The 12,053-nt window shown below is 47.3% G+C and overlaps 1 protein-coding gene across 1 annotated transcript in view; it reads left to right on the top strand.

The window, feature by feature from the left end:
- Positions 1-1,383, top strand: part of LOC106745120 — a 60,698-nt gene extending 59,315 nt beyond the window's left edge. Inside the window, exons 17-18 of the mRNA XM_014620405.1 lie at positions 602-673; positions 1,372-1,383. Coding sequence (XP_014475891.1) covers positions 602-673; positions 1,372-1,383 — 84 coding nt within the window. The remainder of the gene's footprint in view (positions 1-601; positions 674-1,371) is intronic.
- The last annotated feature ends 10,670 nt before the right edge of the window (positions 1,384-12,053 follow it).

Below are 12,053 nucleotides of genomic sequence, written 5' to 3'. Positions count from 1 at the left end.
CCCTCCCTCGACACAAAGTTCCGGGCTCTCTTTTCGGCCGGTCCGCTTTATTTGCGCGGCAAAGATTACCCGGCCTTCTTCCTCATTGTTCTTCCGCCCCGGCGGAAAGATCGCCGCGATTCGCCACGTGATATCGCAGACATTTTGGACGTCAGGTCCACGGGATTTCATGTTTATTCATGAGTACCGACGGCATAATTAAAATGGTTGTCTCGCGCTTGTTCGCATTTAACGGCGAGCTTCGTTGCACGCATGGCCGCGCGTTTAAACGTGAGTAATTGCTAACAATAATGGCTCCGTCATCGTCCTCTTTTCTAAGAATTTTCGCGCAGAATCTCTCTCTCTCTCTCTCTCTCGCTCTCTTTTTCTCTCATGTTCCGTTCGTATGCAAAGATCCGCGTATTGTCTGTTAACGAGTTTTTTTTTCTCCTCGACGCGCCCTTTTCTCCGTTTTTGTCGCCTCCATTTGTGGCGCAATGGACAAAGCCGAAGTTGTTCTCCCTATGAGAACGAGCGAAGTTTTACAATATAATTGTTATTTTGCTGCGTCGGGCAAACGTATACGATATTAATGCCATGCCTTTTCTTCTTTCTGTTACAGGTGAGTACTTTAACTTTGTCAGTACCTCCTATAATCCCGTTCGAGCGATACGCGAGTTTCCGCCAGTCACAGGTGAGTTTTATCTTGGCGCAATGCTCTGCCTTTAGCCGTAGTTATCATATCGAAACGAGTGCGTTATTGCAGCGCGGCGAATCAACATTCGCTGCGCGGACATTTTTCTTCGACAATGAGAACGGCGAAAAAATGCGGCCATATGCCGTTAATAAATGTTCCCCCTTCGATCGCTCGGATTCCGACATCGCAATCGGTGACCGAGAAACAGCAAAGCTTGACTTCCTGTGCGTGAAATCTCTCTTTTACACAGCGTATCTCTGCGATAAGAAGCCGATAAAAGCCTAGGTAAGGTACATGCCGTATCTATTGTAGCGCAAATGTAATAATACGCCGTTGTGTGCGCGAACGGCTCTAACAATAAGGTAATTTCATCGGGATTGTTTCGAGCGTCTCGCCCATGCGCGGGGCATATCGAAGCGTTAAACAGAGGGAATGAAAAAAAAAATACACGACTTCCGCGTTGTTGTATTCACTGCATATACTCCCCACCTCTCTTCTGTTCTACACATTGAAATCGTTGAAATGCACTTCAACTATCACCACCGATTACGCTTGAAACAACCGGTGTTTAAGCGCGCTTTAAACTTCACCGACCGGTCATAGGCATTCAGGCTCACAACGATTGTATGTGTGTGCCTGTCTGTGTGTGTGAAAATGCGCGAGTACGCCTGTGGGTGTGCATGCCTGCGTTTTAGTACACGTTTTGAACGAGGAGCGATTAAATATTCATAAGACGCGGCGCAATATGCCAGATATTTACGTAGAAACTTCTCTTCCTTTTTATCCTCACTAACACGGTACAGAGCGTTATGAAAACTGCAACGATTTCCCGGCTTGAAATTATTGGAAATCGTTGAAAATTTACGGCCTCGTATGCGAAACCGTTTTCCTTTTTCCGCGTCGAATATTCGCGCGCACATGCGTTCCCCGGGAACTTTCCGACTATGCGCGATTCGCGCATAGTCGATTTCTTTTTGAGAAAATGAAACTTACAACTTTAATCGCGAGAGCGCCTGGCGTCGATCAGCAACGGGAACAATTTAATTTAAAACTACTAACCCACTGAGCCCCTACAAGCGCGCAATTTATAATGAATAGAAAATTTGATAATGCTCCTAATCCTAATTTCCCACACAGGGAAAAAATAGCCTTAAATCAACGATAGATGTTCTTATATATAAGCAAGAATATTATTATATTCTTAGAAGATATTTAGTCTCGAATTGAGCGCAGGTAATTCAATTATATCAATTCAATTATAAATTCAATCAAATCGAGACCAAAAATCTACTGAGAAAATTATCATATTCTTGCTCATATATGAGAATATTTATCATTGATTTAAAACAAATTTTTTTCCCGTGTATTCTTTTATTGTGGATTGAAGTATGGTTGTCTACATGTTGAAATCTAATTTCTCGTCCCTAATTCCCTATATTTATTCCTTGTTCTTTATTCTTTACATTGTACGTGAGACCTAACCCGGGAAAATATCGACGAGTGTCCTGAAACAGCGAGGTTGCAACCGGGAATTTAACCCCAAAGTGGCCCTGAGCGGTCCCGAGAGGGGTTAACAGTGTTGCGCGACCGCCGTATGACGGTTCGCTCAAACAGTTTCGAAATCTGATACTGATTCGGATGGTAGTTCCACGCGCGACGTTGGCCCAGGGATGATAAAATCCGTATTTTTCTCGCGTTACTTTAAGGGTGGTCGTCTTTTGTGTACTCGACTTGGTGGGGGGGAGCGTCGACGAGCGTTCTGGAGGTATATATAATACATATATAATACATATATATAATATGTATATCTTCAGTCCTCTTATATCGCGAAAAGAATACATCAGAGAGATATAACGGAGGCAGAGCGCATGGAGCCAAGAGGGAACCTAAAATATTTGAGAAATACGTTTACATTCGGCAAAATTTGGAACTTGAATGCGAGATGAGAGAGAGAGAGGGAGATATTCTACTTGAACATTTTCCTTTTCTTGTTTTCTTCTTTTACTTTTATTTGCGGTGTCTCGCGTTTACGAGACTTTTCTGAGAGACGTTCGCGTTCAGTCGCGCTCGATTGTTTAAAGCGATTTATTCGATTGAAAGTAAGCTTCGCGAAGAGTGCAGGCTTTCTCGTCGAAACGGGGACACGCAGGGGGAAGGGGGGATCTCGTGTTTCCGTCCATCGACTCTGAAGTATGGTCATTGTATATCTGCTATTAAAACGGGGACAAGTTCGCTCGATACGAACGGAAGAGAAGCTCGTCCGGAAAATCAGCGGCTTGCTTTGTACACCGCTAATTGTGTCCACCGTCCGATGCGGAGATGCATCGATCCCGTCGATTTGTCTTGTGCAGTTTGACGAAGAACACATTACGGTGGCTGCGCGTACACCGTATTGAATTCGCCCTAATGGTATCTACACGCGTAAATTCCGGCGGGCTGTGCTCGACGTTAACCGAGTACATGGATTTACTCTATTCTGCTGTGTCGTGAAAGAGTTAACGAAGTGATTTCGCTCCACGCGCGCATTTGTGTATTTCACGTTCCGTGAATTGAATTCACGCGAACGCCTATTGTCCGCTTATCTATTTTCGATTTGATCTGAGAAACGGCCAAAGGTGTCGTTTCGTCGTAAATTTGTCCCTTTGCGACAATTTACCGAGCCATTCAGCCGACATCGCCAGATCTCGCGTTGTTCTCTCTCCCTCTTTTTTCTTTCTTTTCTTTTACCCCCGAGAACTGTCCATCGAAACGGCGTGATTACTTTTTTTCCGCCTATCATGGCAACACCATGCCTTTGTTTTATTCCCTCCTTCGCGAAACGCGCGTAAACGCGGCGTAAAAGTTGACGGTATAGCAATTAGGACGCGGTGTCGGACTTCGTCGCCCGCGGTGATTTTCGCGAATGCGCCGCCGGGACGGTTAGTTGATCGCGATGAAAAGTCGGTAGTTAGAGCGGGCATTGAAAGGGGTGACGGCGCAACCGTTCGCCGCAAAATCCTCCTCGGTTCGTTCGAATGCCTTGAAACTAAACGAGCAGGCTGAGCTCCATTGCTCGTAAACACCTTGTGGCTTCCGTCTCGCGAAGCGCGTCTTCCACGTGAGTAGAAGGAAAGGAGGAAGGAAGGAAGGAAAGAAAGAAAGAAAGTCAAAGTACCACCGTCGTTACTTGCAAAAGCAATAATTTTTTATCAAAATCGCGATATAAATAAAAACGATCTCGAGTCGAAATTTTTACGTTAAGTCTGCAAATTCCGTCGATCTTAAAGAGATTCTAAGGCTCAATATCGTATTTTCAATGCATCAAGTCACTAGTTTAGAAGATATTAAAAATAAAAATTAAAAATAGCACTTTAATCTCAAGAAACATGTGTAAAAAGTACCAACTTTAGCAAATATTTTAACTCTCGAATGGTAAATTTTTTCCTTAGCACGAGTAGTTAGATAATATTTCAGTATATACTTAGTAAGTTCCATCGAATTCTTATCAAACTCGTTTCGCCTTACAACTCTCGTTAAAGGATCTGTGGAAAATCTCAAAGTATAATACTATATAGGCTATTATTGTATATATTTATATTATTATATTTATACTATTTTATGTATTTATATATTATATTTTGATGCTACAAATGGTTATTTACCGTCATTTTGTTGAAGCTTAAAGAAAAACTCGTTTAAGAATTATTCACTATTCTATCACCTCATAGTCTATATTGGGCTTCCATGTTGAAGTTTAAAATAAAGCATTTATTTAAGAGTTACTCGATATTCCATTATCTCAATGGCTTTATCTGCATTTAATTTTCCTTAATTCTCAATTTCGTATATTTTACTCAACTGCAGACAGAATATTGCGATGAACGAATACTAAATAACCTACGCAATATAGCCGAATAAAATGACAAACTTTTTTCTTTCATAATCTCTTTATCATTATTTGTTACTGGCGTTAAAAAACTCGATCGGATTTGAAAGAATCAAAAGAGACGAAAAAAGGCAAATTGTAAATCCCGTCGCTGCGAATCGGCTGCATCCCACGTCCTGTAATCCGTCCTGGAGTCAAATCCTGGTCGTAATAATCGCCAGTCGCTCAATGGTGCCACACGAAAATACGAATTGATTGGAAATGCTGCGTTAATTAATGATCGCACGTTAACCGACGACGATTGTCGAATGCTACGAGCGAAATTTCTGATACGTTTCGCCCGTACTACCGTTCTGATAATTTGTTAATTTAATAATTTGACCACGTCAAAGGCCCTGAATGTTTAGAAAGCGTCAATTGTCGTGATTTCTCGACCACTATGTGTACGCGTCTTTGTTTGGCCGGCGATGACTGTTGACAATTTGACTTTGACCCTTTCAAGGGAATAATTGTTTCGGAACACTCGTATATTTGTCCGCGCCCGAGTCATTACATCTCGAGCGGGTGACGAGCGATGTGTATATATCGCGGCGCAGAGCACGTATATCGACGAATTTTTTTGACAATTTTTCCATCGGGTGTTTGTGATATTTCGTCGATTCTAGAAATATTTGATCGGACTCTTGTCGGCGCTGCGGTTAATTAACACGCATTTCGATCCGATCGAATCGTATCCACGCGAGTGTCAGTGCCAGTGAATGAGTGTCCTGTGTGACGAAATAACCAGGACGAAGAACGCGGGCAGCGATACATCATACATTTCCAGGGGTGTTGGATCATTCATTACGCAGGTTTCCGATTTTGACGGGCGTTTGACGAATTCACTGAGAATAAAAATATATCCCGTGTCGAAACATATAATTTACTCAAAGAGCCGGTGTTCATGGAGCGTCGTTGTTTGATAAATAATCATAACTTTATGAATTTCTGATCATTCGTTAACATATCCAATGAGTCACGCCAAATGATCACCGGGGACTGTGACATCACTGTGATATCACCGCTGAGTTTTATATAAAATATGATTAATTGCATTTGAAAAATCGGCGGCACGACCAGCGGATTCCGACAAAACGAGGTAAAAGATATATGTTACGAATTACCTTTATTCGCCGTATCTTTGGTAATTCAATCATCAGTTAAGCTTTTGCGCAATCAACGAAAATCAACGCGGTAGTCAACGTGTTAATGCTTGTCTCGTATGACAGGAAATATCGATATAAATAACCGAATAACGTCCCGTGAATACTTGTTTCTAATTAATCATGCATTCAATCAAAGATCGTAAATAATTCACAACCATGAATACCGGCTTTAGAATCTATTGTATTGCACATTTCGCAAGTGCTGGCGTTTACGTCTAATAATGCTGTTTGGACGGCAAGTTCGACCTTGTTTATATCTGCTTCCTTTATTATTCCTTTAGCCTTGTTAATGTGCGGAATCCATTTTAAGTCTCTGGTTGATAAAAATACCGCATTCTCTGTTGAACACACAATGGTTACCATTGTTTTTACAGCTTCTGCTCAACCAGTTTTTTTAAAAGCTACAAATTCCATCGAGAAATTTCCAACGCCAAAATAAGAAGAAAGAGATTATGAGAATAAAAATGGGTTGCTTTCACACATCTTAATCTTCATTATTTAATATTTGCTTATTTTACGTACTCTACATTTACAACTGACTAAGTAATATAATTAATATATTACTACTTCGAGTCAAAACGTGAAGAAAATCGTAATAAATAAACATTTGCAGCATGAAAGTGGGACAACAACCTCTACACTGTTAGGTTAACTAATTTTTTCATTAAAAATAGAAATACCTATTATTTTTTTATAAAAAAAAAAATCTATACTTTTATATCAGTCATTTAATATATCTCGAGATTCTCCATTGATCTTTCATGTTCGACCTGCAGGATTAATGTAGAACTAAAATTTCGACTCAGGTTGCCTCGCACGAACCGCCAACACACGCGTCCATAAAATGGTGTAAATGGATAGTTTGACGACGTCAGCTCGCTCAGGCAGCTACTTCGACGAGGTAGAGAATACGAACATACTGACTCGCGACTGCTTCGAGAAGCAGCTCCTTAGGACTTGGAAATTCACGCTAGACGAAGGAACGTGCGGCTTCGCGTATTGTGTCGGGCGCGCGCAACAAATTTTGCTTGGCTTATCTCGCATCTGATACGCAGCCTCTCTCTCTCTCTCTCTCATTTGCAAAGATTAGCGTTTGCGTGTGAGGGGGTGTTATTTATATCTCTTTAGCGAAACTGCGCGATTAAAAAGAGTTAAAGCGCCACGATATCCAGTTAACGACTCGACGGAGAGAAAGGCAAGGGAGAGGGGAGGGAAGGACGATTTATACGCTGCACTCCGAACGACATTACATTGCATAGCCTCGCCCGGTCGTTTTTATTGCCCGGCTATCGAGGGAGGTCCATCGATAACGTGGAATCACCGTCGCGAGAACTACCGCCTGTGAGTGGCGGACAAAGACGGCGATCCTCGAGACAATCGAACGATCGAACGCAACCGGGGAGCGACCCGGGCAGAGTTCGCTTATTTCAATAGACGCGGCGGACACGGCGGAGGGTGGAATAGCATCAGCGGCCGTAATGTATTCGAAACTCGATTCAGGCCGCGCGACCTTACGCAAATGACTCGGGACGACTCGACGGGGCGCTGCTCGGCGCGTCGAGGCCCCCGCAAATCGTTTCAGCGGCATCGCCTAATTGGAATTCTACGATACAACGCGTTCACGAACGATCCTTGTCGTCGATCCCACGGCGAAATTATCGACCGGCCGAGCGGTTATTCTCGTGATTGGCCCCCTCGCTCCTCCGGCGATTATTACCTCCTCTTTCCCGCGGTGTGCTTCTGTATGCATGTTATCGGAGCGGAATACTGAATATAACTCGCCCGATCGGACGGGTTAAAAGCGTACGTCGAAGTTTCGTAACGGTCCGCGGATCGGTGGCTTCAATCTTCGCAAAAATAGCAGCGGTGGGCGAGGGGGAGACGCGAGAGATCCTCGCGGAGAGATCTCGCTCTCCGGCGAAGTCACGATGATATCCGCGATATTCCTCTCGGCGAGGGATCCCACTTTCGTCCGCAGCCCGAACGAGGTCATCGAAAATCGCTAAGATACTTGGCCGTCTCGTCTCCGATCGCGATTTCCCTCGTCGTCGTCTCGTTCTCTCGCATCGACCGCGTGAAATACAATCTCGTCGTCGCGAGTCTCGCCAGCTCGGTTAACTATCCGTTTTCCTCCTTCTCTCGTGAGATCGAGATGCGTTAGCACGCTCGCTTCGAGAAGCCGGGTTTTTCGCGTCCGGAAGGAGGACGTCGCGACGGAACATGAGATGCGACGCGACGTTCGTCCGGCGTGGGAGAAAACGGAACGCCTTCGCGAAACATCCGCTCGAGCGATGATCTACGAGGTCGCGCGGAATTTACGACGCGCGATTTGCGCCCCCGTTCCTCGTTGCATTTAATGATCCCGGTTTAATTAATGATTTCCACGTGGAACGTGCGCCCGACCGGTTAATTCGACACCTCTCTCTCTCTCTCTCTCTCTCTCCGCTTTTACAATCGCCGTCCTCTCTCATCCGGTCGCGCGCATTTTCCCTCCCCCCTCCCACCTTTCTCTTTCGCTTTTTCGTAGGAGAGCGTACGCGGGATCCATTCTTCGCGCTCTTCTTCGCGAAGGAAACAGTCGACACCGTATTAATATTAATGAAACACCCTACGCGGAAATTAAAGCGGCAATTACCGCGACTCCCTCGAACGCTTCTCTCCGCGACGTTCTCCCGTAACGATTTCCTTTCCGCCTCGCCTCGGAATAATCGTTTCCTCGCTGGAAATTCCCGTCGCTCTTCGATCTCCAGTAATCCAACGAACTTATCTTCCCGATACATAATGAATGATATCGCGAGAGGCTTAAGGCCCTTCGGACCACATTAATTATCGTCGTTCGCCGTTCGTTATCCCCGGAAAAGCGGGATTTTCACGCGCACGAGACGAGTTCTCTCCCGATCCGAGGACAGGTGTTCCCACGTACGCTTCCTCCGGAAATCTCGGTAGTCGACGGCGCCGGCGGACCGCGCGAAGAGCAACAAAGCGAGCGGACGAGCGTGAATCCTGAAACTCGAAAGTAAAAAGAACAGCTGACGTGGAACGTTCTCGAGCGGGGCGCGAGAGTGGTGGTCGGGTAGGAAGTGGAGCAGCGAGATTTTCTCTAACAACACGTTAAGACCGACACCGGCGTTCCTCCTCCTCTTCGTCGTCGTCCGATCGCCGAAAAGAGAGCACGCCGAAGAAACCCCGGCTTGTCTTCCCGCGCACGTATCTCGTCCCTTCACTCCCTTTTCCGCTCTTCTATCGACTTTCCCCCCCGCCTCCGTTCCCCCGGATCCTCCCGCCGACGCGTTTCGCTTTCGTCGCTCGCGCGCGACCCGTCTCGATTTCGCACGTCTCTTTAAGTGCTTTCCACTGTAAGTCCCCGAACTTCCACGAGAGATTCGGCGCGCCCGCCGCGGCCACACTCCTTATTTCGAATTCAAACAGCCATTTCCGGGACTCTCGGCCGAAGCCTCCGCGGCGATCACTCGAGACGAATCGTCGTCGGGAGCAACGGAGGGAGGAGGCCGTCTCTTCGTCTGCACCTTTTGTCTAGCGAGTCGGCGGCCGACGAGTCGCGGCGGCCCGACATTATTTTTCGCCCCCACGTGGCGAGTAAACGCGGGAGAGATGAACTGCTGAATCGAGTCCTCCCGATGACGACCGGACGTGTGCTTGTTGCGTGCTTTTGACCTCTTGGCGGTTTCCCAAGCGCCACCGTCGCCAGCGTGCGACTCGCCGTTTCGCCCGTTGAGTAATTGAAGGGTCGTCGCTCGAGGAGAAATACACGAGGAGACAGCTGTCACGCCGGCAGTGGGAATGTCTAACTCACGACTTTGTTGGCTCGTTCGTTTGTCCTCTCGCTCAAACTGCACTGGGACTTAGTCGCGGACGCGAGTCTCGCGAGTGCCCCGAGTGGCTGGCGAGCGTATTCTTGCTCGGGTCATTCATCACGCGACAATTTCGGGTGTCTTGTTATACCATCTCCCTGCGACCGCATTCGTCCGTACTTCTAGGTAAATTGCCGCTCGTCCCCTCGATTGCTCGGCGAATTTCTCAAGGGTCGTCCCTAAGCAGAGTCGATTACCGCCCTTCTCTTCCTCGGACGGGGAAACTCCCTGGAAATGTCGACGAGCTTTCCCCGCGAGGTATCATTCTCACCGACATCGTCGTCGTCGTGTCAAGTGCGCGTCGGTTCCTCGGTATCAAACGTAGAGTTGAACGTATTTCACGAAATCAAACCTACGACGTTCTCCCCGCACTTGTGTGTACGTGTATGTGTGTGTGTGTGTGTGTGTGTGTTGTGTGCACGCGCGCGTGCGTGTGCGTGTTGTATGTCGAGTTCCATCTAGATCGCGAGAACGTAGGCTGCTGAGGGAGCTATATTGTCGTTATATATTTACTCGGGACGTATAAAGGACCGCGAAGGTATCCGAGGTTCCGATTGCTAACGAGAATTCTCTCGATGGTCGCGCGCTTAATTGAGTTATCGGTTAATTAAGACGAAGAGGGCCGAGTCATCTTGATTACCTGCATCGGTGTAACTTCACAGCCAAACGCCGGCCGGGACAAATGCCTCCACCCCCTTCCGCCTCGGCGGCGACAGCCAACAATTGCGGATTCGCGTGCCGCATCGCGGTCCGACGTATTATCGGGACTCGCCTCTTTGTTATTCCGCGCGATCCCCGCCGCTTCTCGTTCTTGGGAAGCGATCGTAGCTCTGCGACGCGACGCTAATAAGCAAGCCAATTGCTAATAAGCCTCCGGCTGCAACCCGGCCAAACGCGATCGCCTCGACGCCTGTTCCCCGTCCTTTCACCGTCCTCGAGTATTCGCGTATAAAAGACCACGGCACAACTCGTGACCTCGTCGATAGCGGGCTGTTACTATTCCCCGAGTTCGACCGCGGCGTCGGGAGATATTTTCTTCCCCTTGTTACTTCTATTTCCGCCCGTCTCCCGAGGGTGCGCGTACGAGCAAATGCGAGCGAAAGCGCGCGAACCCGCGGATCGAGCGGAATCAGTCGAAAATAATCGTGTAACTTTGATATTCTCATCAATGCCGAAGCACGAGAGAGATATTTAGGTAGGAACGTGCGAGCCCGGCCCTGCGCTTTTTTTCCACTGCGGCTTACGTTACGGCGGTGTCTGCCGGCGTGTCGACTGTAACTACTGCCGCGTAAAGTGAGTTTAGCATTCGGGGTCACGCGACACCGCGAGATAGATTGTGAGGAAAAGAAAAGAGAAGGAAGGGGGAAGGGAGCCGACAAATAAATAGACATGTGCACGATTTGCGCTAATGCCTTTAAAAAGTTTCCCCCGAGGACCGCGCAAGAGAGGGAGAAAAGAGGCGAGAACGAGAGAGGGGGAACATCGTCGTTTACTTACGCCTGCCTGCTTCATTTTCAAGACGGTTAATTCCCTCCGGTTTTGTAATTTATTCTTCATCCCGGTTGCGGAGCGACCCTGCGCTCCGTGTCGTTCTACGGCACTGCACCTTCCGGCTTTTCGCCGGGCCGAAGAGCTAAGCGGAGCCGCTCGCTCGTTCGCTCTTCCATCGTGCCTTTTCGTATTCTCTTTTTGCTTTTTTCCATCTCTCTTTCTCTCTCTCTCTCTCTCTCTCTCTCTCTCAGTCGAAGCCCCCTGCCGCACTATCCTCCTCCCTCCTCGCAAATCTCGACCCGACCTTCTATCTCATAGCCGATATTCAAATTTTGTTTGCACGCGGCAACGGAGACGGCGGGGCCTCTATATTCGAGCTTGATGTTCTCTCGCTAAGCCAAGCGAAGAGTTATATTTTCCTTTTATCGCTGGAGATTGTGGCACACAGGCGCGAGGTGGGTAACAACTGCCCGAGGAGATCTCGATGAAGTCGTGATACTCGGTTGTACGTGTGTGTGTGTGTGCGTTTCGCATGAATTATTTCTGTTTGACCGGTTATTCCCGACAGTGTTATCTCTCGACGACGTTGCCAGCGAACGCACGCACAGGCCGATTAATGGGCTGTGCTTGAAACGAGAAAAAATAAAATAATCGTTTTCGGTCGTTGGACGGGGCAAACCGGCGGCGAAGCGATGAGACGATAAAGTAGACCGCACGACTCCAGATAAGAATCGGCGACTGACATTGACAAAGCAATGCGTCGTTCGCTCGCGAATTAACCCTCTTGGCCGTAGTTGCGATTGATTGCCCACCTTTCGTGAAAATGGGCGATCATTTCGGGCGCCTAAGTAACGGAGCTGGCTCACAACAACAAGTGGCCACTGGTGTGCTCAGCTTGATAGTTCGGCTAAGCTACCAGCTTCATCGATTGCTCCGTCGCCGAG

The sequence above is a fragment of the Dinoponera quadriceps genome, unplaced genomic scaffold (genome assembly GCF_001313825.1).
Source record: "Dinoponera quadriceps isolate SergipeBrazil2010 unplaced genomic scaffold, ASM131382v1 scaffold1425, whole genome shotgun sequence".
NCBI classification, from domain to species: Eukaryota; Metazoa; Arthropoda; class Insecta; order Hymenoptera; family Formicidae; genus Dinoponera; species Dinoponera quadriceps.
This window is presented reverse-complemented; position numbering and strand designations above follow the sequence as displayed.